Genomic DNA, 22837 nt, shown 5'->3' with positions numbered 1-22837 from the left:
TCTCCTTCAACAACATAAAGAGTTAAAGAAGCGAAGATAGCAGCGACAACGGAAACACTTCAAATTATAACTTTGCGCCGTAGAAAGTCCTATAAGAAAATTTCCGACTTCATGTCTGTCGCCTCTTCAAAGCGAGTCTAAGTGCGAAGTTTTTGTTATGGAAATTAGTTTTCTTATTTTAAAAAATATGAAAACTAATTTCCATAACAACAACTTCGCACTTAGACTCGCTTTGAAGAGGAGGCAGACATGAACTGGGAAATGGCCTCTTGCTATGAATCGAAACAGCGCAGGCAACGATCAACCATTTCAAAGGCGCACAAACCCAGGTTCGAAGAGCAGGGAAAATGGAACTACAATCTTGGACAAAACTCATTGGGAAAATGTGACACTACCATATAATGACCATTCCCTAATTTGTCTGTGTGGCTCAGTTGGTTGAGCACCGGGCTGCCATGCGGGAGGTCGTGAGTTCGACTCCGGCCGGACCAACACTCATGGTCTTTAAATAACTGAGGAGAAAGTTCTGCCTTTGTAATTACATCCGCAAATGGTTAGACTTTCAAGTCTTCTCGGATAGGGACGATAAGCCGGAGGTCCCATCTCACAAATAACTTCCATGTTCATTAGTTCCCTGTGGGACGTTAAAGAACCCACACACTATTCGAGAAGAGTAGGGGATGAAGTTCCCGGTGTTGTGGCTGTCCTTTGTGAGTATATGGGTGGGTGGGTATAGAAGGTCCACATCAGCTGAATAGCTGCCAAAACTTCAACCTGCTCAAACAAATAAATAACAAAACATAACAAAAAACATAAAAGATTAAATTCTTCCTACTTTCCCCGCTCCCCCTATTCCAATGTTGGTCAAGAGACGTCCGAAGGCTTTCACAGTGTTTTGCATCACATTATCAACATTTTGTAAGGAGGAGAGAGGGAAGGGAAGGACCCAATAAACTTTGTGAGTGCATGTCATATGATGTTTAAGCTGGAGTTTTCCCAAGAGTTTTCTCCAAGATTGTAGTACCGGCAACAACTGGAAAACTGTAAGGCGGTGACATGCGCGAGAAACAGGAAAAGTTCCGGAAAAAAAAGCAACAAGTGTTTTTCGCGGGGAAGAAACTCATGGTGCTTTATGCAGTTTTGTTTTTGTCCATTCTGTCCTACTGTACTGTACTGTCCTACTTACGGCAAGTTCTTCCTTAGCTTGTGTGTGTTTAGTGAAGGACACTTTGTATGCTTGCAATTGCTCTGTAAAGACAATTAAATGGTAAGAAATATTAGTGAACATTTCAATGACGAGAGAAGAGAGGTATCGAACCTATCCTATCCTAGGTGCTTTCACAAAGTGATTACACTACACTGACGGTTGGAAAAACGAGTGGATGCGATGGAGACGAAGAACACTACAATCAATACACACAAGAGAGTGGTTGCAATACTGACCGATCTGCGTTGTGAGCGAATGAAATGCCTCCGGCAGCGGAGCAGCGAACACTGCTCCACGCATCCTTTCCAACTGAGGAGCTTTATTTTGAAGTCCACCGAATTTACCTTGAAAAGAATGCGAAACCACAACAAATCACCGCTAAATTGAAGCAAGCCAACGCATTAAAGGAAAAGAGCAAACCCAACTCGAACGCGGATTAAGTTTTGTTTTGTGAAGAGCCTTTAAGATGTACATTACAAGAATCATCGCGGCGTCTCACATTCGCATTCGGAAAAATGCAAAATATATGAAAAATTTCAAGTTCGTGTTTGAATTTGTCAAACAAGGTAAAGAGGTTAATTTCGTTGGAGATGCTCAAACATTAATATTTTAACGCCTTAAATGCAAATCCATTCAAGCCGAGAGAAGACTGCGGGTGTACGAATGCACGTGCCGCCAAGACTTAGGCGCAGTTAGATGAGGGATTTCATCCCGGGAAGAAACTCGCCCCGCGTTGAGTTTCGTCTCGGTATCTGCTCATTTGCTCGTAACTGTTGTGTTCATCCCAGTCCTCAGCGCGGGGATGAAATTCAGGGTGTAAAATTCGTGTAAACACGATACACTTCTATAACTAGGGGTAATAATTGATTAGAAAGTGCGTTCGTTGGGAGAACTCAGAAGACGAGCCGAGATGCCAGCACGATACATTTGTGTAAGAACGTCCATCGAAAGTATGAGGCTTGTGGAATGTGGCTAAAAGTGGAAAGTTTAGAGCAAAGTGGTGATGACGTCACAAAAAACAAAATTTTTGAAATCTAGTCCGAAACAGAAGGCATCATCTCGAGACTCTGGGGAAAAAACTCGTACAAATACTTATATCTTAAAAACGTTTCTTTCCAAAAATCAGAGTGTTGCTGCAAATTGACTCCATACAAACAATCACGGGGTGAGCGACCGTCGTTTGCGCAAATGACGTATCAAAACTGATATATGCACGTATGACATAATTAAAGATGGCGCTGAAAAGCAGACGAACGACTTACTGAAGCTAACACTATGCACAGGACCACAGCATACCCAGCATTAGAAATTGTTTCGAACACAATGATACTGCTTTTCTGATTTGACTTGTGTATCATATGGCGGTTGAATCTTAACAGAAATATCCTATTTCTTTTCGTTAATTTACACCATTGTCCAGAGCATTTGAACTAACTGACAGGCGCAAACAGTTCTTCACGAGTTAATTAAGAACAAATGAATGAAGGGGTAGTTTCTAAACTGTGGTGCTGCGTCGGTGGGGAAGTAGTATACAAAAATTTGGTTTTATCAACGGAGTTGATAATGTAAATTGGCCACCGTACAGAGATTCTAAAAGCTGACGTTTCGAGCGTTAGCCCTTCGTCAGGATTCGCTCTGACGAAGGGCTAACGCTCGAAACGTCAGCTTTTAGAATCTCTGTACGGTGGCCAATTTACATTATCAACTCCGTTGATAAAACCAAATAATTAAGAACAACACTGCAGGCGCCATACCATTACTTCTGATGCGATCTCCGCATCTTGTTAAAATCGTGGGACAGTGCGTGTATTTCACAACCTGTAGAAAATAATAATAAATTCAAACTCGAGTTTAACATGAAAAAAAAATCGCTATGATAGATATTGATGTGATTGCTCGAGGCAGTTACGAGTCATATGCAAGGCTGTTGCCTAACAGGAGCCCGGTAGCCTGGGGCTCCCAAAGAATAGCTCTGGGCGCCTTAATTTTTCACAGCAACACCTTTCACTTCACATGTTGGGCTCCTAAGTTCTCAGCGTTTAGCTCTGAGGGCCCCTTTAAAATTTTCTTAGGCAGCAGCCTTGATATGTGGTTATTTGAAATTTGACTATGCGACTGATGCAGTTCTAGTCAATACCCACATTTCAATCCAGTACTCGCTTAGGTGATAGATATTCTGCAACAAAACAGCTTTCTTTATTCTAATCAATGATGAAGGGAAGATAAAAAGTAAACATACAAGTTGTGCTCAAGGATACCACTTACTTCTTGCCTGTATTTATTAGCACAGTCAAGGTCATCAAGTATCAATGTATCCCCGAGCAACATGCCAAACACTACGGACAAAAAGAAACAGGTTTCAACCAATGAAGACACTTTACTTTGATTTAAATGCGACCTTTAGTGCAATATCACTTGCACGACGCACGAGTAATCGCACCTTTCTGACAACAGCCTCGAAGGCATAAACATTCTTAACATGCCTATCACCTCAACACACTTTTCCACTTTATTTAGTCTCCAATATCGTTCAAAATACATCGCGTTGTTTTATTGGCTTCAAACGAGGGAAAAGTGGTCATACTTTTCTCAATAAACGAGCAATGATGAGGAAATGGTCTTAATCCTTTTATGTCGCACGGTGTCACACGAATCAGACGGGTCTCTATTCGCCAAATGAAAAGAACAAATGTGCTTTGTTTCTGTTGAAGAGTGCGCAAGTTACTGACGATAGCATGAAGGAAATAGCAAGACGATGACAAGTGCTACGCACTATTTCTTGAGCGATCTTATCACGAGCACATTGATTTTTTTTGTTCGAAGGCATAGCTGCGAAGCTGGCGGTTTGTTGCAAACTACGCTGGCTACGAAGGAACAAAAACACCGACAAACTGAATTCAGTTACAAGGACCTGAAAGAACTCCTGTTCAGCTGGATTGTTTATTTAGGTTTGGTCACCACCGAAAATAAATGCATCACAACAGCAGTCAGTGACTTGAAGAAACCAAAGTGGTTGGACCTTTGTTAAAAGCCAGCGCACAAGTAGCTGACGTCGGAACAACCAAAGAAAAATCAAGAATCCAGTGGGTGAGGGGTGGAAAGGGTGGGGGGGGGGGGGGGGTAAAGGGTGGGGAAAATATTAAGAGCCTATTAACACGGCACCCTAATCATTCAGCCTTGCCGCATACACCGAAACATTTCTTCGAGCCGTTTCAGTTTTGAATTGACGCACACACGTTTCAATCACGAAGTAAAAAATGACTTATCATTACCTAGCTTGCAGTTATCAGCCTCTGTTGGAAAGAGCAGCATATCTCTTGCATACACAGGGTTGCCAGAAGGGTTGGATCTACTTTGACCACCGCGTACATGAGGCAGGGGTCTAAAAGACAAAAATTAAACCAATACCCGCGTCAAAGACATTGAGCTGTGACATTGCTCTCCTTAAGCGCTCTTTCAGGGTTGCCACTTCTCCAAAATTGCGGCAAAGGATTTGACGGAGTTAAAATTGAACTGCATGAAAAATCGATACCAGAAATAGAAGGAGTACCTTTACTTTAGTAACCCTGCAAAGTTTCAGCGTATGAGGTGTCATATCAGCAGAGAAAACGTAAGTTAGAATTTGACAAATTTACAGACGTTTGTATGATACAAACGTCTGTAAATTTTTCCTTTTTCAACTTACATTTTCTCAGCTGATATTACACCAGATACGCTGAAACTTCACAGGGTTGCTAAAGTAAAGGCTGTCTTTCTAGTGCTTGTATATGTTTTTGATTTAAAGCTTATTCGAATTTTCGGCCGCCATTTTGGAGAAGGCTCTACTGAAGGAAGAAACGTAACAGCTGTTTAGAACACGACTCACGCTGGATCCATCCCGGAAGTTACCAAAACCATGTTTAGATCACTGACGATAAGCATATGAAATCTGGTTAAATAAGCTCACCGGCTAAGCAACAGTCAACATCAAATGAATTTCCGGTACTCGGAATGTACAGGGTCAAGTCGATCAGCTGCTTGATTTGTGGAATTACTTAAAACAGAGTAAACAGACTAAATCATCACCGCCAAGATGAAAGCAAGTTGTTTCACCATCAAGGATTCTCTGAGCAGTCCTAGAATCTTCCTTTACTGAATTTAAAAGCACCGTAGTGCACTTGAAAGCCGTCCTTGAAAATTAAGAGTACCCAGACGGTTCACACCTGTTCCATTCGGGTAAACTCCGTCTAAAGATGGAATCCAAGGGAAGAACTTGTTGTTGACCATTTGAATCACGGTACACTTGCTTAGCCTGAAGAACAAAACAGCCAGTGGCAGTGTCAGAACAATAGCGTTTATGTTCGCGGGCATAAATATGTTTTGGGCCCGACCCAGACTAATAACCTCGGAGAAGGGCCCAAAAGACATTTATGCCCAAGAACGTACACTGTATCACCATTATAATCATAAAAATTACAATTCCCTCGATTGTGATTGGTTTAAAGAAATTCCTATTTTCCACTCATTCACTTGCCAAGTTGTTATCGGACAGTTTAATAAGCCAATCACATTAAAAGTTGTAGTTTAAATCAACCAATCACAACCTTGGTTTCAATCACCATAAACACTGTGTACAGACTCCTAAATTGGGGCTTGCTTTCTTTCAGAGCGACATTAAAAACATTTACGCCTCCTTTGTCAGTCTTTTAATGCAAATTTTCCCTTTCATTCATAACTTGGCTCTACTTTTCTCGGAAATTGTAATTTCTGTGATTAATTGGTAAGAGGACTTCGTGTCGTCCAATTCGGTCTGTAATCGCGCATACTCGTGATAAACAAATCGGACTCCCGCGATTTTGTTATCACTAGTATGATCACAGACCGAAGTGGATTCCACTCAGTCCTACTACCATTACTTATCACTTTGGAGGACATTGAAAAAAAAAAACTTAAAAAAACAAACAACAAAACAGTCTGAACAATCACGCGAGTGTTTACAAGTTGAACAGCTTATATTTTCCGTCAATGAAAACACACCATCCATCAAAGCCGGCTAGAAATTACAAAATCTTGCCATTTGAGTTCTGATAAATTGTAAGAGATGAAAGGAAAGTTAAGGCTCTTTTGTAAATGTTGAAATTAATTCAAAATTTCATACTTTTCCTAGTTTTATTTCAGCGGGTTGAAATACATTTTAGCCCGCAAAATACGTCACAATGCCCGACAGACTGATAATGATAGCACATCAATCTTTCTCTTCGACGCTGACGCGGAGAGAAGGCAACGAAACACTTCTGTCTTACGAACTTGCGTCAACAGAAGATATGTGAGTATGTCTGCCTCCTCTTCAAAGCGAGTTAAAGTGCGAAGTTTTTGTGATGGTAATTAGTTCTACTTTACATATATATGAATGAAAACTAATTTTCATCAGAAAAACTTCGCACTTAGACTCGTTTTGAAGAGGAGGCGGACATGAACTCGGAAATGGCCTATTTGCCAGCGGCAATCCTTTTGGTTTTCCATTGCTGCGATCACTGACTTCTTTAAGACTAACGCTTCTAACTGGCCAATGCGACTAACCTTTTCAGTGGTGAGAGTAACAACACAGTCCATATCAGAAGCCATGTGCCACGATAACACTCGTGCTACGTCATCATCCACCACTTGAGCTAAATGGGCGACCTACCGGGACGAGTAAAGGAAATCATGAAATAAATCTTATTGAACGCTTTGGCGAGCAATATGTCGGGAACGTGAAGGCGTGCGTGAAGAGATGCGCTACATATATATATATATATATATTTTAACTCATTAATAATTCATGCGCCTGACAGCCTATCAAAACACCAATAAAACGTCACGTAAATGAGCTTTATATCCTGATAAATTTCAGACGTTAATATCGAAAAAACTCAAGATGGATTACCATAAGACATTTGTACTCCTTCTATGACATTTCTAGTCTATCTGGGATGTTATTTGTACTCTAATGAGTGAAGAAAGACCACAGACCAATCTCCTTAACAGCGTGTCTGTCGAAAGTTGCAGAGGACTGTGTTGTGTGTGGTTTTGTAAGGCCCGCGGTTCTGAAGGTGCTAGATCCAAACCAGTATGGCACAGTGCCTAAATCTTCAACTACCCAAGCGCTGATCCATATGATCCACAACTGGGCAAAGGGGACACATGGAAATGAAGCAACTTCTAGAGTTCTAATGTTTGACAACAAGAAAGCTTCCGACTTGATTGACCACAGGGTCTCAGTAACCAAACTAAGTGAATTAGATATTCCCATTCCAGTAGTCAACTGGATTATAGATTTCCTATCGCATCGTTCCCAGCGCGTCAAACTCGCTGAGGTTTGTTTCTCCGAAAGGGGATCAGTACCACCAGGAGTCCCTCAAGGAACAAAATTAGGTCAGTGGCATTTCCTTGTTCTCATTAATTCTATATAAAAAGACATTTAATTCCATCTTAAATGACGAAAAAAATCAGTTTGCCCGCAACAAACAAACAAACTTATTCGCTGAGACGTAAAAAGCGCTTTGATATAAAGAAATGTAAAACAGACCGTTTTAGAAATACTTTTTTAATGAGCTCGTGTCTGGAACATAACGTGGCATAGTTTTAACATCCCTATTTATCATGTGTAAATATTTTGTCAATGATTAGTATATACATGTATTTACTATAGTTAAAACTGTAAATACGCAATTCAGCCAATTGGCTGCCAAAGTATTTGTCAATAAATAATCCATCTATCTAAATTTCATCCATGTGAAGTTGAATAATAAAAGCAATAAATACATTCAGTACTGAAATAGGCGGCCAAGATCAAGGTACATACTTAAATTTGATACATATAAGATGCACTGAACTTTCCATTGATCCTAGTGTCGCTTCAGGCTTAAGAACATGTATTTCCGGCTGGACTTCGAGGGGCATTTTGTGACGTTGGCAATAACACGAGATAGGAATCTCACTACCCCGCGAACTTTCACTGTTGAAAACTGCGGTGAATAGAACGTGGATAGATATATCACCAATATATAAGCCACGGTTCATACTGGATTTTGTATATTAAATTCGGGGGTTTTCAAGGAGTTTTCATGAACCAGAAATTGAGTTTTCAAGGAGTGTTTGTGTGAAGATTTCTTCCTTGATATTCTTCCCACTTCCTGTGAGTTAAGTGCACAAACAGGCATCATACGGTTTGCATTTAATCTTTCCCCAGTACTCAAATTTGGGCTAATTTTTGAAATGTCTCTAACTTCGCCATGATGCAAACAAACTCAACAATTTTCACCCAAGCAAAAATTTAAGGAGTTTTCAAGCACTTTCCCACCAAATCCTTTTTTCAAAGGGCTTTTCAAGTGCCCTTGTAGTTCAAAATTAAATTCCAGGGCTTTTCAAGGATTTAAAGGCGCAGCACGAACCCTGTAAGCCCAAATGAGGACAGCTGTATTGGACAAACCTCTGATCAAGAGTTGGAGTCCAGGCACGGAAAGCTCCTTTCTAGACACTGATTTGATGTTGCAAGTTTGTTATCAACAACAACCCATTCAGGTATACGGTTTAGATGAAAGAGAGAAGCACTGTGGATGATGACAAGGTCAGCCGCATCTTTACAGTAAGCCCAGATCCCTACTAACCTTTCCAAGTATGCCGGTGTCTCCGCGAGGTCCCGGATGTAACAAACACTGTCTCCGCGGTGTCATGGAAATCTGGTCTTTTTTTCTTGAGAGTTCAGTTATCAATGATGTTACCGCAGAAACCTACAAACCGAACATAGCTTTAAAAATCCGATTAACTCAAAAGCAAAACGACTTAGAGAATAGGTGCTGAAGTTACAGACCTTCAGATGAGATCATTATGACTGTGACTGAGATTCGTCTGTTCTGGGCATGCGCACTAAGTTTGCTCTTAAAGCAGCTGACTATGGGTTCTTCACCGTTTACAGCGCACCCTGCTCTTTCGCGTAAGCGTTTTCTAATTCGAGTTGGATGACTTACTGAAGCCAAACTGCTCGCTGCTACATTCTGTTTCCTGAGCTCTCCTCTCATTTTTTGTTCTTGTAAGGACGCTTCGTGTACTGAAACTAAAACAGCAAACAAAACACTAACGTCTATCTCTAAAATTGAAAAGTGAAATACAGTAAGCAACCGCATATAAGAACCTAGATTTTTTCAAGTTAGGCAAATTAGCTTCTTAGAAAAATGGTATTTACAGTAGCTTCAGGCCATCCAGGTTCTTAAACACGAAGATGCACTATAAAAGGAGTGGTGGCTTAGGCACATGCAAATGATTTTATCAATCAACCGTAGACGCAACAGAGCTCTGCGATAATAGGCCATTTCCGAGTTCATGTCTGCCTCCTTTTCAAAGCGAGTCTAAGTGCGAAGTCTTTGTAATGGTAATTAGCTCTACTCTACATATGAATGAAAACTAATTTTCATAACAAAAACTTTGCACTTAGACTCGCTTTGAAGATGAGGCAGGCTTGAACTCGGGAATGGCCTATTTGTGTAATAAAAAAGCCCCTTATGGCAATGTGTCCGTAATATGTAATAAAATGTTGTCTGTCGTTCTTTTTCTCGCGTTCGAAATATCTTCTAGGGCTTCCGTCTCCGTGTTGCTGTTTGTTGATTACCATCTTGTATAATCAATCAATAAATCGTACTTGAATGAATTCGAAAAGCAGAGCGCTAAGCGACCCTCTTTATAGTACGTTTTCTTGTTTAAACTGGTTATTGTTTCCACAAAAGATATCGACTCTATATGGTATGACTGATTGCTTTAATACTCTCTGTGTTTAATTAACATCATCTGGTTCAGTAAGAAACCGTAAAATTTACAACTGCTAGCGCTAAAGCTTGGACATGCGCAAAACCGTGAAACTGTCCCTTTAAAGACAATAGAAAGCTTTAGATTCTAGTACGAGAACGACTACGAGTACGAGATTTTCTCACAGACCAACAGTGAGCGCGCGCAAACCAGCGTCACTTTGGCGGGAAAAACGTGATGCCGTCGTCATTTTAGTACGAGATTTTGCAAAAATGTCGTCGAATCAAAACAAGTCAACAACACGGTAGCAATTTTAGCATTTTTTGATGAGAAAAAGGCTCACTTACCAGCAATAAGAATAACTGAGCAACCTATACTGCTAGCAAAGAGTAAGATTAAGCGTACGGGTTATAAATTTCCTTAGTGTTTTCGCTATAAACGGGCAGTCAAAACTCGTACTCGTTCTCGTCCTCGTCGTAGAATGTAAAGCTCTCTAGTGGCAACAAAGGCGCGAAAAGCGTGACTTTCACAAAAACTGACCCGCGTGGATCCCGTTGTCGTTTGAAACAGGTACCCTTGATATCGAAAACGCTCTTTGAATGTTCGTGTTCTAACAGCAGTTTTGAAAATGAAGCATTAAGTTTAAGAAAGAAAGTGCACTGAACCTTGCATCTCGTTGATAAGTTGGTGTGTTGTTTCAAACAGCAGACGGTAAGTGCGGATGGTTTCAAACAGATGATCCCTCTCTTTTGTCAACTGCGCCATCTGTTGCTGTTTCCGAACGTCTTGCCGAGTAAAAAAGAAGAAGAAAACAAAGTGAAAAAAGAAAAGGAACAAACGATTACACGAAAGCGCAAAGTGAAAAAAAGTGTTACCGGAACTCAATAATCTGAAAGAACACTCAAAGCGCACGCAAAGGATTATAATCGAAAATCAAAATGCCTGTATATACTTGCATCATTACATGGTCAACATTTAACATTTCGGTAGATTTCGTTTGCGGAGGCCGATGGTGTACCCTTTGCCTTTTTGTCCCTTAGAAGAACGTCGTAAGAAATGTTTAAGTTACTGAACATCGAAGTGGCAGCTTCCCCGAATGGAAGACGGATTAGTACGGTTATACATACGCTTAGAGTAAACTCCTTTTAAGCCGTGTTATCAATAAACGAGAGAGACGTCTCACCATTGTAGAATAGAAAAGCAAGCGTGAATGGGGGAATAGGATGAAGCGATGCATTAGCAGGGATCTGAGCACTGAAGTTTAGTAAATATTCCTGTCCATCCTTTCCGGCAGTGTTTTCTTGCATGAGTAGGTTTTGTACTGTGGCCACACCCTTTACAAGAGGAACCTCCATGGAGTACACATTGCCAGCCAATGCGGGAATCTCGTCAATTCCTTCCGAAGAGGAGCTCACGTTTATTACCACTTTCCCTCTCAAAGTCTCACCAGTCAGATTGTCAAACTTATCCTGCCGAAAATTAATGCAAGTTAAACCACTGTTTACCAGTGAACTACAACACAAGCCTGTACAACACAAAGCGAAGGAAAGCTGTGCGCATGCCAGGGCAGGAAAGAGGATAGCTCCCTTGCTTTCTCCTCTGCGTGTTCCTATTTGCGAAGATGTCATAAAGGAGTCCTTCGTACCTCAACGGTAATAAGAACACCATTCTCAATGGGTGTCATCTTACAAACGCCCCCCCCCCCCCTTTCCCTTAACATTTAAGCTGTGATATACCTGTGAATGTATCTTTTGATGAAATGGTATATGAAATGAATCATATATGAACTGCGGATATGAAATCAAATGAAGCTATGGTCTTCGCAGTTATGAACGCAATTTTTACAATTGCGTAGAGAAGCCTGAAAAATTCAGGACTTCAACGGGGTTTGAACCCGTGACCTTGCGATTCCGGTGCGACGCTCCAACCAACTGAGCAATGAAGCCACTGACGTTGGGAGCTGGTCATTTGTGGGTTCTAATTGTCCCGTGAGGAATGAATCAATGATGAAATGGTATATGACATGAATCATATATGAACTGGTATATATGAAATGTTATATGAAATGAATCATATGTGAACTGCGGGTTCACGGGTTCAAACCCCATCGATGTCCTTAATTTTTCAGGCTTCTCTACGCAATTGTAATATCATAGCTTCATTTGAATGTATCTTTTCTTCACATAGATGTCTTATTTGCATAAGTAGCCACCTTGTGGTTTCCACCCATTCGACATATCTCCCATTCCTTTTTTGCCCCCGGGTTTGGCTCTTCCCTCAACTAATCTCTATCAGGCGCGGTTGTGACTGAGGACGCCAGGTGACAACACTAATACAAGAGGTTCGTCGGCTTTGGGGGACTTTTTTGTCACGTCGGCGAATTGTACTATGAATCTCATAATTCAGCTGTATTGAACATTCACCATCCAGAAAAAGACAGTTACCTTGAGCTGGAGCTTGAGAGTTTTGACTAAAAGTCTGCTGTTACTTCTCTGTGTATTGGATACTGTGGGAGTGGCAGGAATCGATTCAGGTTCAAGCTTCACAGGCATCCCAGCTTTCGCTGTGAACGTCATCTGCAACAAAGACCATACCATTCCTTTGGCACCCTACTGTGGTTTGGGATATCTCGGAATATTCCTCTCAACAATTCTTTTAATACTTATTCTGCTTTTGGAATAATCAGTATAAAGGTTTACTCAGAATTCAACAACAACGAGTTCAAAAGGAGGATTTCAAGACCCTTCGGCTCTTGCTTTTCTTAACAAGGTAAGACCCCCGATTCTCATTTCATAGGCTTTTTAGCCGTTTCCAAGGACTGAATTCGCTATTTCCACAAGAGCTTTCGACCGATAAGAGACAGGATGGCGCAAACTACTTTTAAAGAGAGGATTTTATTAAGACCTTGTAATTTAAGTTTGCAGCATCAGATTTTTTGCCGTGCCGTTCCTTTATACCCAGCACTTGAACAGACTTTTTTAAAAACATTAGTTTGGGGCGAAAATCGTACGCAGCCCACCAAACGACTTAATTAAGTCGTATACATCTGTTAATTCTCAGGTTACCTTTATAACAACCACTGCGTCGACTAAAAACTGATTCTCTTGTAAAGCCTTATTCCAGTAATTCCGATAATCCAAAACGCCAAAAGCAACCACAACAGTCCCAAGAAGAAAGCGCAAAAAGTCTCCCGCTGTGCAAACGAGGAGCTCTTACCGGTTTACTTGAGAGTGTCACTTGTCCTTCGGACCCAAACTGCACCACCATGCAATAGGCTCCTGCTAAGTCTGGCACCTTGAGATCCCTACCGGCAGGACACAGATAAACGACGCTCAACGACATTGTGCAATCAGTAGAAGGCAACAACAGCACAGCGTTATCAGTAGTGGAGACTAGTGTAGCAGCTCTTGTAACTTGGTTATCATTTGGTATTACAGCAGCTTTTCTTACTCTCACGTTTAAGTCGTGTCTTGTTTTCGGTTTTCAAAATGAAGCTATAAGAGCTGCTACACAATAGCATGATTATTAGTACCAAACTCTTCTCAACGAGGATTTCTCTAGGGTACTTCGTTTTCTCACGCTTTTCTCCATCTCGAACTGTCAATTGACTTGAGCTAGGTTAATTCCTGGAGTTGTTGCCAAGCGCATTTGAACACAGTCATGCGAAAGTTTACTCTATATCAGAGATACGTCGAACAACAATTACAACGTAACAAAAGTAAAGCGCGCGCTGATTGGTCAATTACCCATTTACTATTTGGTTATGACGAAAACACTGAAGCGCGCCGGGGAAAAAAATGCTTTTCAGTCTCAAACTACAATAATGACCGACCAGTCTACCACTGAAAATGCTGAAATTCTTTCGCAGCTTTACGAAAAAAAAAGACTTAGAAATGTCATGTTTTAACCCATTAGAGGGCATTTTACCCGCTGAACCGTTTACTGGTTGTTCAACATCGAACAGAAAAGTTGTGTTTTCCAAAACTCAAAGAAACTTGTTAGATTTTTACCAGTTAGCTAGTGGTATCTTTTATCACATGACAAGCAGCAGCCTACACACGATAATAGAAAGACTTGGCAACAGGTTTACGTGAAACGGGAAACGTCGACTTGACTTTTGACGTTTCGCGTAAAGTGAAGTGAGGCTTGCGTGACTTTAGCTTCGTGTGACCCACGGCAAATCGGAATGAACCCTGTTAATCCCGAGTATTTCGTTAGCAAAAAACAAAAACTAGGAGTCTTTTTAAACGTTGTTTGTAGAAAAAGATGCTATGAATGAGTTTCGATGAAGCTGTTTTCTGAGTCAACGTGAGTTCTTAAAGAAAATTGCGGATAAGGAGTCAGTTACGAACCATCTAGAGCGATGACACCTAATTTTTCCTTTTTTTTTTACTTACCGGAAAATTGTTTTGGGATTCCTTTTTCCTCAAACAACTTGCTATGTTTTAGAAGAAAAACGAGAAGAAAATTTCACGTATACGGCAAACGCGAAAATGTCCACATTCACGTAGAAACGGTAAGCGGCAACCGGGAAAAGCGAAAAACGGGTCACTTTTACGGTCACTTCTACGGGTCACGTAGAAGCGGCAACAGGTAAGCGCGAAAAATGGCGGGAAAATCATGGTCACGTGGTCACTTTTGCCGTTCGCGTTTCACGTGAACGTGATGCGCGTGTTCTAAATCTCCTCTAATAGATTTAGCATCACGCTCACTTGAAACGCGAACGGCAAAAGTGACCACGTGACCATGATTTTCCCGCCATTTTCCGCGTTTACCTGTTGCCGCTTCTACGTGAAAGTAGGCATTTTCGCGTTTGCCGTTCACGTACAATTTTATTTTCGTTCTTCTTCTACATAACAAGTTGTTTGTGGAAAAAAAAGAACCTCAAAACCATTCTCCGGTAAGTCAAACAAGGAAAAATCAGATTTCATGATTATAGATCGTTCATAACTGACTCCTTACCGCAATTTTCTTCACAAACTCACGTTGACTCTCTATTGACTCACAAAACAGCTTCATCGAAACTTGCCAAAATTGAAAGGGAAGGATTTTCATTTTATACAGCGTCTTTTTCAACAGAAAATGTTTAAAAGACTTAAAGTGTTTTCTTTGTTAACTGAATACTCGAAATTAACAGTCGGAGTCCATTCCGAGTTGCCGTGGGTCAAGCGAAGCTAAGGTCACAAACTTCACTCCATTTTACGAGAAACGTGAAACGGCAAGCCGGCGTTTGACAAATGATACATACCTGAAGTAAAATTCTCCGTCCTTATCGGTTGGTTTCGGCTTTGATGGATACAACGTTGTGGCCTTTGGAAATGTAATAATACATGTAAGTATAGCAATTAGAGGGCCGTAAGCAAGATTGGCACTGCAGTGGTGAGAGCACTCGCCTTTTTCCACAAACGAGGCTCGAGTTTGATTCCCAGAGTCATTGTCACGTGGGTTGAAGTTGGTTTTCTACTCAGCTCCGAGAGGTCTTTCCCTTTCGTCATTTTTACCCTGGCAATTAGACTTTTATAAACTCGATTTTATCAAGTGAAGCTATGATCTTCGCAGTTATGAACGCAAATTTAGCAATTGCGTAGAGAAGCCTGAAAAATTCAGAACTTCAACGGGGTTTGAACCCGTAATCTCACGATACCGGTGCGACACTCTAACCAACTGAGCTATGAAATTCTCATTGTCGTCAATTGGAGCTCCGTTCAAAGCTGGATCTTTTTCACACTGAATTAGGACTCCTTGGTTGTTTCCTTAACTTGATAATCATTCCAAGTTAAAATCACTTTATATCCGAATTTCAAAGACATGATCTTTAATTTATTCTCCATCAGACTGAATATCTAAAGAGCACTGAAATGATCTCTTTTACGAAATTTAATATCCATTAATGCAGCCATTTTAAGTCTTTATGCTTTACCCTGGCAGGAGGTTTGTCTGATACTGGTCCGTCCGTTGAGTGCCATATCTTTAAAACTATATCTCTAGAACTTGACAGTTTCATGACAGCATCATCCTCTCCTACGACATGCGCTGACACAGCTGTAGTTATAACCAATAGAGAGTTAGAACAGCATCGTGACATCGCTGATTGGCTCAGTTACTAAAACATTGCAGTACCGAGCGGAAGGGTTCAGACCCCGGCAGCCGGACAAACGGCTGTTGAGTGCAGAAGTGACTATGGAAGATGACGACGGCTACGAGAACGGCACAAAACAATAGGTTTAATTAGAAAAAAAAAACCAATAGTTTTGAACGCTCCGCACGTGCCTTTCACATTTTGATATATTTCTTTGCCGTTCTCGTCCTGACAACGACGTGAAATGATCATCACATTGGGTACAGCTATTCTTAGAGTTATTTTCATAGAGTTATGTCGTAGAGTTGGAGTAAAGTTTCCAAAATCCTGAATTCAGGATTTTGGCAGTCGTTAACTGTAACTCTAAGTCATAACTCTACTGAAATAACTCTATTGATAGTTAACCTCCATCGCATTTGACGTTATTTGGAGGACGCGAGATCTGACGATAATTTTTCAACTTTCTCTCGAAACATCTACACCGTTCATACCAATTTTGTTTCTGGAATGTTGATACACATTTTCCATGCCGAATGACTTGGGGTAATCGCAAAATTATTATAATAACGGGAAATAATATTTTTAGATAACGTTCTCGTCGTCCCTATAAGTGGTTTTCACGTGACGTCATCGCCGCCATGTTGGTGGACGAAACCAAAAGATCACTCATTGTTATCTGTGTCTCACGAGATTGGTTGCAAACCACCTAATAGGGACTTTATAAGATCAACGACGGTGACGTTCGACGAAAACGTCCCCTAAAAATATAACTTGGCTCTTTCACAAGGCTTTCGCAATTATTCAGTCCCGCTCACGTCCTACACTATGGGCGAAGTATCCTAAAAATAAATTGGTACCAGGGGTTTCAGAGTGAAAAGAGAGAACAAAAGATTATCTGTTGCATGCTTACATTGTCGTCAAAACCTCAAATTTGGTGATTTCAAGGCCTGACCAAACGTTCACAACATTTAAACGCAACATCGTGCAACATTGTTGGGCACAATATGTTGCATACGTTTTGGCCAGGCCTTCACGCGGCGAAACGCACGAAAATTTTCAACACAACACCTTGCAACATTGTTGCACGATGTTGCGACATGTGTTGAACGGGCTGGCCAAACGCACGCAACATTCTAAACATTTCCAGCGCAACATGACAATGTTTATGTGACACAGGCCCCTGGCGCACTGCAAGTGGACCTAGCGCGCATGCGCAACAATGTTGCGTGAACGTGGCCAAACGAGTACAACATTATGCAACATCCAAAATGCTGCACGAAAAATTTGACCGTTTTCAAATTTGATCCAACATTATCCAATATGTTGCAACATACCGCAACAGGGTGGCCAAACGTATGCAACATGTTCTGCCCAACAATGGTGCAAGATGTTGCGTTGAAATGTTGCGAGCATTTGGCCAGGCTTTTATGCAGAGGACCGCAAACATACTTGCTAAAATCCGTGCTGCACGATTATTTATGCTCTTTTAACCAATGATATTATTGTTTTGTGGCTTTGTCGTAGTCGTAGCCGTCGTGGTTTTTAGACCCTTACGGTTGGTCCGGTCAGGGTCAAGTCCATAGACCTTCGCACGGTAGTGCGAAAGTGAGCCAAATAAATCAACAGCACAGAAGTAAGGTCAGCGTTTTCTATACATTCCAACTTATCCAACCTGGCAACAACTCTCCCACAACACAAGGTGCCTTGGAGTTGAACGTTACAGAAAGATTCACAGCTTTTGAAGGGTCGGGTTCCACTCTGAAATAAAAAAAAAAACCACACCTATCATTTCCCGAGACGAGAGTAATTTCGGATGAAAAATATAATAATGACCACTCATCACCGATCAGAGTGATGAAGCTTAAGAAATTCAATCCAAACAATTTCAGACAATTTATTACGTTCCTTGCAAAAAATATCTTCGAAATATCTAAATCTTAAAGTTCAGTTCAAATTTAGGCCATGGTCAAAAGATTTTGGAAAGAGATTAGATATTATGCTCACCTGACGTTAATAGTTGGTGCATTTAAAGACGTTCTTCCAAGGAGAGCTTTGATTCTTATTCCATACATTCCTCTGCAAAGACAAAAGAAATTGTTTTAGTTGCTCAAATTGGTGTATAAGAACATGAAAACAAAAGCCGTACGTCTTGTTTCGTCGTAATAGTCGAACACACCTTAGATCTGATTTGCATTTGGTATCCTTGAGTAGTACGTTTTTAGCCATATTGTCGTCGTATTCCTTCCTCTCTTCCACATCATTACCTTCACCACAATCATCACCACCTTTGTGATACCATCATAATCGGCAAAAGGGGTGGCAAAACCATCGGGCGGCAACAGGTCTCGTTGTCACGGGTGGGGAGGGAGGGGATAAACGACCCCGAATTACAGGAAATGGTTTCACTGACTAATGTCAAGACATGGGAAATTGGGTGTAAAGAAGTCCTGGGCGGAAACAGAGGTCTTGTTAAATCGGGTGGGGAAGGGCTGGCTGGGTGTGGTAAGAGACTCCAACATTGAGGAAATGGTTTCACTGATAGATGTCTTTAAATGGCGAATTGAACTCAATGAATTACTCACTTGGATGCACTGACAGTGAGATGTCCAAATGTAGCTTTCCCTTTGCTATCCGTCTTCTGTTGAGCTGGTGTCGGAGTCAACTGTTTCGAAACAAACAACTCTCTTTCGACAGGGAAATTCAAACAAATTAAGGACGGTGCCTACTAATTCAAAGGTATTTTTGCGCGGTTTTATGAATATGCGGGAAAAGCAGATATCAACAAGTGTTATTAAAATCAAAAAAGAAAATTGGGGGTAACCACGCATTTTTCAAAGAAAATTAATCAACAATATTGGCAAAAAGCTTTAAAATACGAAGCAATGTATGGCGTTCCTTTCCAAATTAAAGCTTAATTATCTCTGAAAAATGCACGGTTACCCCCAATTTTCTTTTTGCATACCAAGAGCACTTGCTAACTTCTGCTTTCTCCGCATAAATTTAAACCGCGCAAAAAATATCCCTGCATAAGTAAGCACTACCGATAGGAAATCCGAGTATCTGGAGATGCGCAGAACGTATGCGCAATAACAATAGTAGGCACCTTCTTTAAGTTGACTCTAAGAACTGAAAAAACGACTTCGTATCAACGGAGACAAAACTAAAACAACGCTATAGTTTCCTTTATCCAAGAACAGTTACTGTATCCTTGGCTTGCAAATGACGTCACGGCGTCGAACAGTAGCGAAGTATTTTGGGATTTTGGCTCGATTATTAGGAAGATCATAGACAGCAATGACCTGAACCAGGTTGCTGACCAGCAGTTTGCGTTAAAAACAATGGTTTCCTGGTGGTGCTCGGTCTCGCGGGCTCAGAAAGCCTGGTTGTGGTCATTGTTATTTAAGGTTTTTCCAATTATCATGCCAAAAGCGAGCGACATTTTGCCATTGTTCAATACACCAACATGGCCGTCTAGTCACGTGAGTGCAATCCAAGGATTGGTGCACTATTTTTTTCCTGCTGCTTCATATAACACGGAAGGAAATGGATTGAAGTCAAAAAAAAAAAAAAGTCAGTGGAAGCTCATCCTGCGTAAAGTCATTTCATGGGTTCTCGCTGGGGTAAGTCAAGGACGTTAAGAGCAGAGCCAGAAATAAAATCTATGGATTATTAATAGAGACCTCAAGACGTAAGAACACGCCCGACGTCAACGAAAACAATGAATCCCCATCAAGAACGACAAGTTAGCTTGTTCAGTTATTTTCGTCATTGCTCCAGCACATTTATATCCCACAAACTAGCCGAAATAGCAACTAACGAAATATGGAATTTGGAAAGCTGCGTTCGAAGTAAGGGAGACAATTAGAATTTATCTTCGTGAGTTCTCGTTTTTAATAGAACTTGAGCTCTGGTCAGTGAAGTTCCCGCTGACGTCGTCGTGATAGATCTTCATGTCCCCGTTATATCTACATACATTCAGTCCTCGATCATAATTGAGCACAACTTTGACATTCTCCTCATCTGAAGCATTTCCAAGCTTATCACACAGTTGAACGGTGACGGGATGTGGCATTCTGCTCTCATTAAACACACAAAGGGGCTGTTTGAAATAACAAGAAAGTAACACATTTAGGATGCAAGACAAAGAGAGGAAAATGTAATTGCCACTTCAGATCTGTGATTCAGCATTTCGCTGATGACAAGATACTTATATTAATCACATGAAGATATTTTCCAAGCTTTCTGTAATGATTTATTTACACTGGACAGGCTAACATAGACACAGAAAATTAATAAAAATGAAATAAGTGCTAACTGACGTGATGATCCCCGCAGTTCAATATATGATTCATTTCATACATCATTTCATCGTTGATTCATTCCTCGCGGGAACATTAGAACCCAGCAACTGACCAGCTCCCAACGTCAGTGGCTTCATAGCTCAGTTGGTTAGAGCGTCGCACCGGTATCGCGAGGTCACGGGTTCAAACCCCGTTGAAGTCCTGAAATTTTCGGGCTTCTCTACGCAATTGCAAAAATTGCGATCACAACTGCGAGGATCGTAGCTTCACTTGAACGTTTGCTTTACCAGCACCCTTGTGCTCTTTCTTCAGTGCACCTATCCTTGGTGTCAGCTTGGTGCAATTGTCAAAATTTAACACTTTGGGAAAGTGAGGATAGTGCAGCAGCGCGAGTATTAACCTCCAATCAATCATCATCCTTATCAACAACTAGCGCCTATGCCGAGATGCAGCACAGGCGAAGGGAAACCATCTCTTCTTGATTGCAAGCTATGGATCTGGATCAATGAGATGTACGACCCTGCTACGGGTACTCTGCTTTTCCTCCCTCAACAAAAGTCCTATAGGTAGGTGATTCCCTCCATAGGACCACCATTGTTAGCCGTCTTTATTGATGTTTCATCACGTTTGATTGATAGAATCATATTGCTCAATTATGTTAATTATTCTTTGCTAAGTTAAATTATGTTGAAACAGAAAATCTGTTTATTGATTAATAAAAAAAGAGAAATCTCGTCATTTTTATCACATCAAAAATTGCCTTAATCTGATATTCAAAAAATAGCTGTTCCTACAAACCTCAGAGAGATCCAAATCAAGAATCTTAAGCTTTGCTGGCGGACCTGAAATAACCTAGTGAGAGCCAGGTTATTTTAAAACATAATTAGTATAAAAGTAACTGCAATGCTATAGCGAACTAAGCATGCTGCATGACTTTGTACTACTTGCTGATACTGCTAGAATTGCTTTTGGCTTCACCTTGAGTCCCTTATATCTTCTCTCTCAACTTCCAACTTGCGTCATATTAAAATTGGCAAATGCATACTTCAGAATGTAAAAATGATTTGAAAAAAATACCTCTATCCTTTGATAGCATATCAATTCTTTCCATTTAATTGCAAGTTCTCGATGACCCAAAGGACCATCCTCAAACTGAACATTCTTGATGACAATATTTCCATCCTTTAAAATAAAACATGTTCATCAATGTTTTTGAATGACATCGAGCCAAAACGTTTTCGGGACTTTCAAATAAACAGCCCGTTTCTCAAAAGTCCCGAAACTTTACAGGCCATTTTCGGGTGTCACAATTCCCTCTGCATTTCAAGAACGGAGAGCATTTAACTCGTCAAACTTCACGGTAATTTTTATTTTTGTTACCTTTAAAACATGTTAAAAGACTGGCTTTCCTAAACAAACGGTTGGCAGTTTCACAAATGGCTTTTCGGGCCCGAAAAGTTATCGAGACTTTAGAGAAACGGGCTCCAGCTCTCTAGACCCTGACATTGTGTCCAAACAGACAGCTTTCAGTAGGGTCGGCTACTTTAAAAATCATTCATTTTGCCAGCTATAAATGGCCAGTAAAACACAAAAACACCAGGCCTAGTACTAGAGCGACTTTCACATGACCTTGAAAAATAAACGTAAAAACAGCACGTAAACAAAAATGCAAAACATTTAACTGGCTTATCGAACAAAAACAAACGAGCGCAAATTTTAATTGGCCTAGCGAACGCGGATGCAAACAACGTCATCTCTTCATAGAACTTTCTGGAAAGTTTCACTTTGACGTCATTTGAAATGTGATAATGTGATTGGGCAATCGAACTGTTTACTGCCCATATTAGGAGTTTCCTTGGTAGGAATAAGGAGAATCTTGCCAAACATTGGTCTGTGAAACAAACTGCGATCACTTTTTCAAGGTCATAAGAAAATCGTCCTATTTATTTGGTTATATTTCCATCTACTCAAAACCTTTTTGAGCAACCTACTGATTTCCTTCACAATTAACTCAGGATTAGGATTGGTGCTAATTGCCCTTCCAAAAAAACTCGGACCTGGGGCCTGTACTTATGAGCACACTTATGAAAGACCTTTATGGCTTGAAAAGCAATTTTCATTTGTGAAATTAAGATATGCGTAATCTGAAAAACTAATCCTTGACATGTGTTCAAGACCAGAGGAAAAAGAACTTGACACATCTTCCTTTTGAAGCTACAAGAACTGTTGTGTCACCTGAGGACTTTCAAGAAACCCTCTCCCCCAAACCACCTAAGCTCAAAAAATATTTTCTTAAAAAGGGAAGTTAACCCAAAGGTCACCAATTTTGCCATAAACATATTTTCATCTACTTACAGCAGTGAAGCCTAGCTGGACCTCACTTTCTCGAAGTCCATCTGATGAAACATGAAACTCTGGAAGAACGTGACTGGGTAACTAAGGGAAAGAGTATTGAAATGATGATTCCTACTTGAATTTTAGTTTCATTAA

The 22837-nt window shown here is 40.7% G+C and overlaps 1 protein-coding gene across 1 annotated transcript in view; it reads right to left on the bottom strand.

Annotated features, from left to right (window-relative positions):
• LOC138004360 (structural maintenance of chromosomes flexible hinge domain-containing protein 1-like) overlaps positions 1 to 22837 on the bottom strand; it is a 56895-nt gene that overhangs the window by 1144 nt on the left and 32914 nt on the right. Inside the window, exons 33-54 of the mRNA XM_068850855.1 lie at positions 22703 to 22783; positions 21425 to 21529; positions 21146 to 21199; positions 20020 to 20145; positions 18629 to 18708; positions 18051 to 18122; positions 17719 to 17804; positions 15888 to 16009; positions 15216 to 15277; positions 13184 to 13271; positions 12412 to 12543; positions 11151 to 11436; positions 10633 to 10752; positions 9196 to 9281; positions 8836 to 8958; positions 6767 to 6868; positions 5410 to 5498; positions 4480 to 4589; positions 3473 to 3543; positions 2962 to 3025; positions 1444 to 1551; positions 1187 to 1248 (exon numbers count right to left, since the gene is read on the bottom strand). Of these exons, the coding sequence (XP_068706956.1) occupies positions 1187 to 1248; positions 1444 to 1551; positions 2962 to 3025; positions 3473 to 3543; positions 4480 to 4589; positions 5410 to 5498; positions 6767 to 6868; positions 8836 to 8958; positions 9196 to 9281; positions 10633 to 10752; positions 11151 to 11436; positions 12412 to 12543; positions 13184 to 13271; positions 15216 to 15277; positions 15888 to 16009; positions 17719 to 17804; positions 18051 to 18122; positions 18629 to 18708; positions 20020 to 20145; positions 21146 to 21199; positions 21425 to 21529; positions 22703 to 22783 (2229 nt within the window). The remainder of the gene's footprint in view (positions 1 to 1186; positions 1249 to 1443; positions 1552 to 2961; positions 3026 to 3472; positions 3544 to 4479; positions 4590 to 5409; positions 5499 to 6766; positions 6869 to 8835; positions 8959 to 9195; positions 9282 to 10632; positions 10753 to 11150; positions 11437 to 12411; positions 12544 to 13183; positions 13272 to 15215; positions 15278 to 15887; positions 16010 to 17718; positions 17805 to 18050; positions 18123 to 18628; positions 18709 to 20019; positions 20146 to 21145; positions 21200 to 21424; positions 21530 to 22702; positions 22784 to 22837) is intronic.

The sequence above is a fragment of the Montipora foliosa genome, chromosome 5 (assembly GCF_036669935.1).
Source record: "Montipora foliosa isolate CH-2021 chromosome 5, ASM3666993v2, whole genome shotgun sequence".
In the NCBI taxonomy this organism is placed as follows: Eukaryota; Metazoa; Cnidaria; class Anthozoa; order Scleractinia; family Acroporidae; genus Montipora; species Montipora foliosa.
The sequence above is the reverse complement of the archived record's forward strand: the minus strand, read 5'-3'. Positions and strand labels throughout refer to the sequence as shown.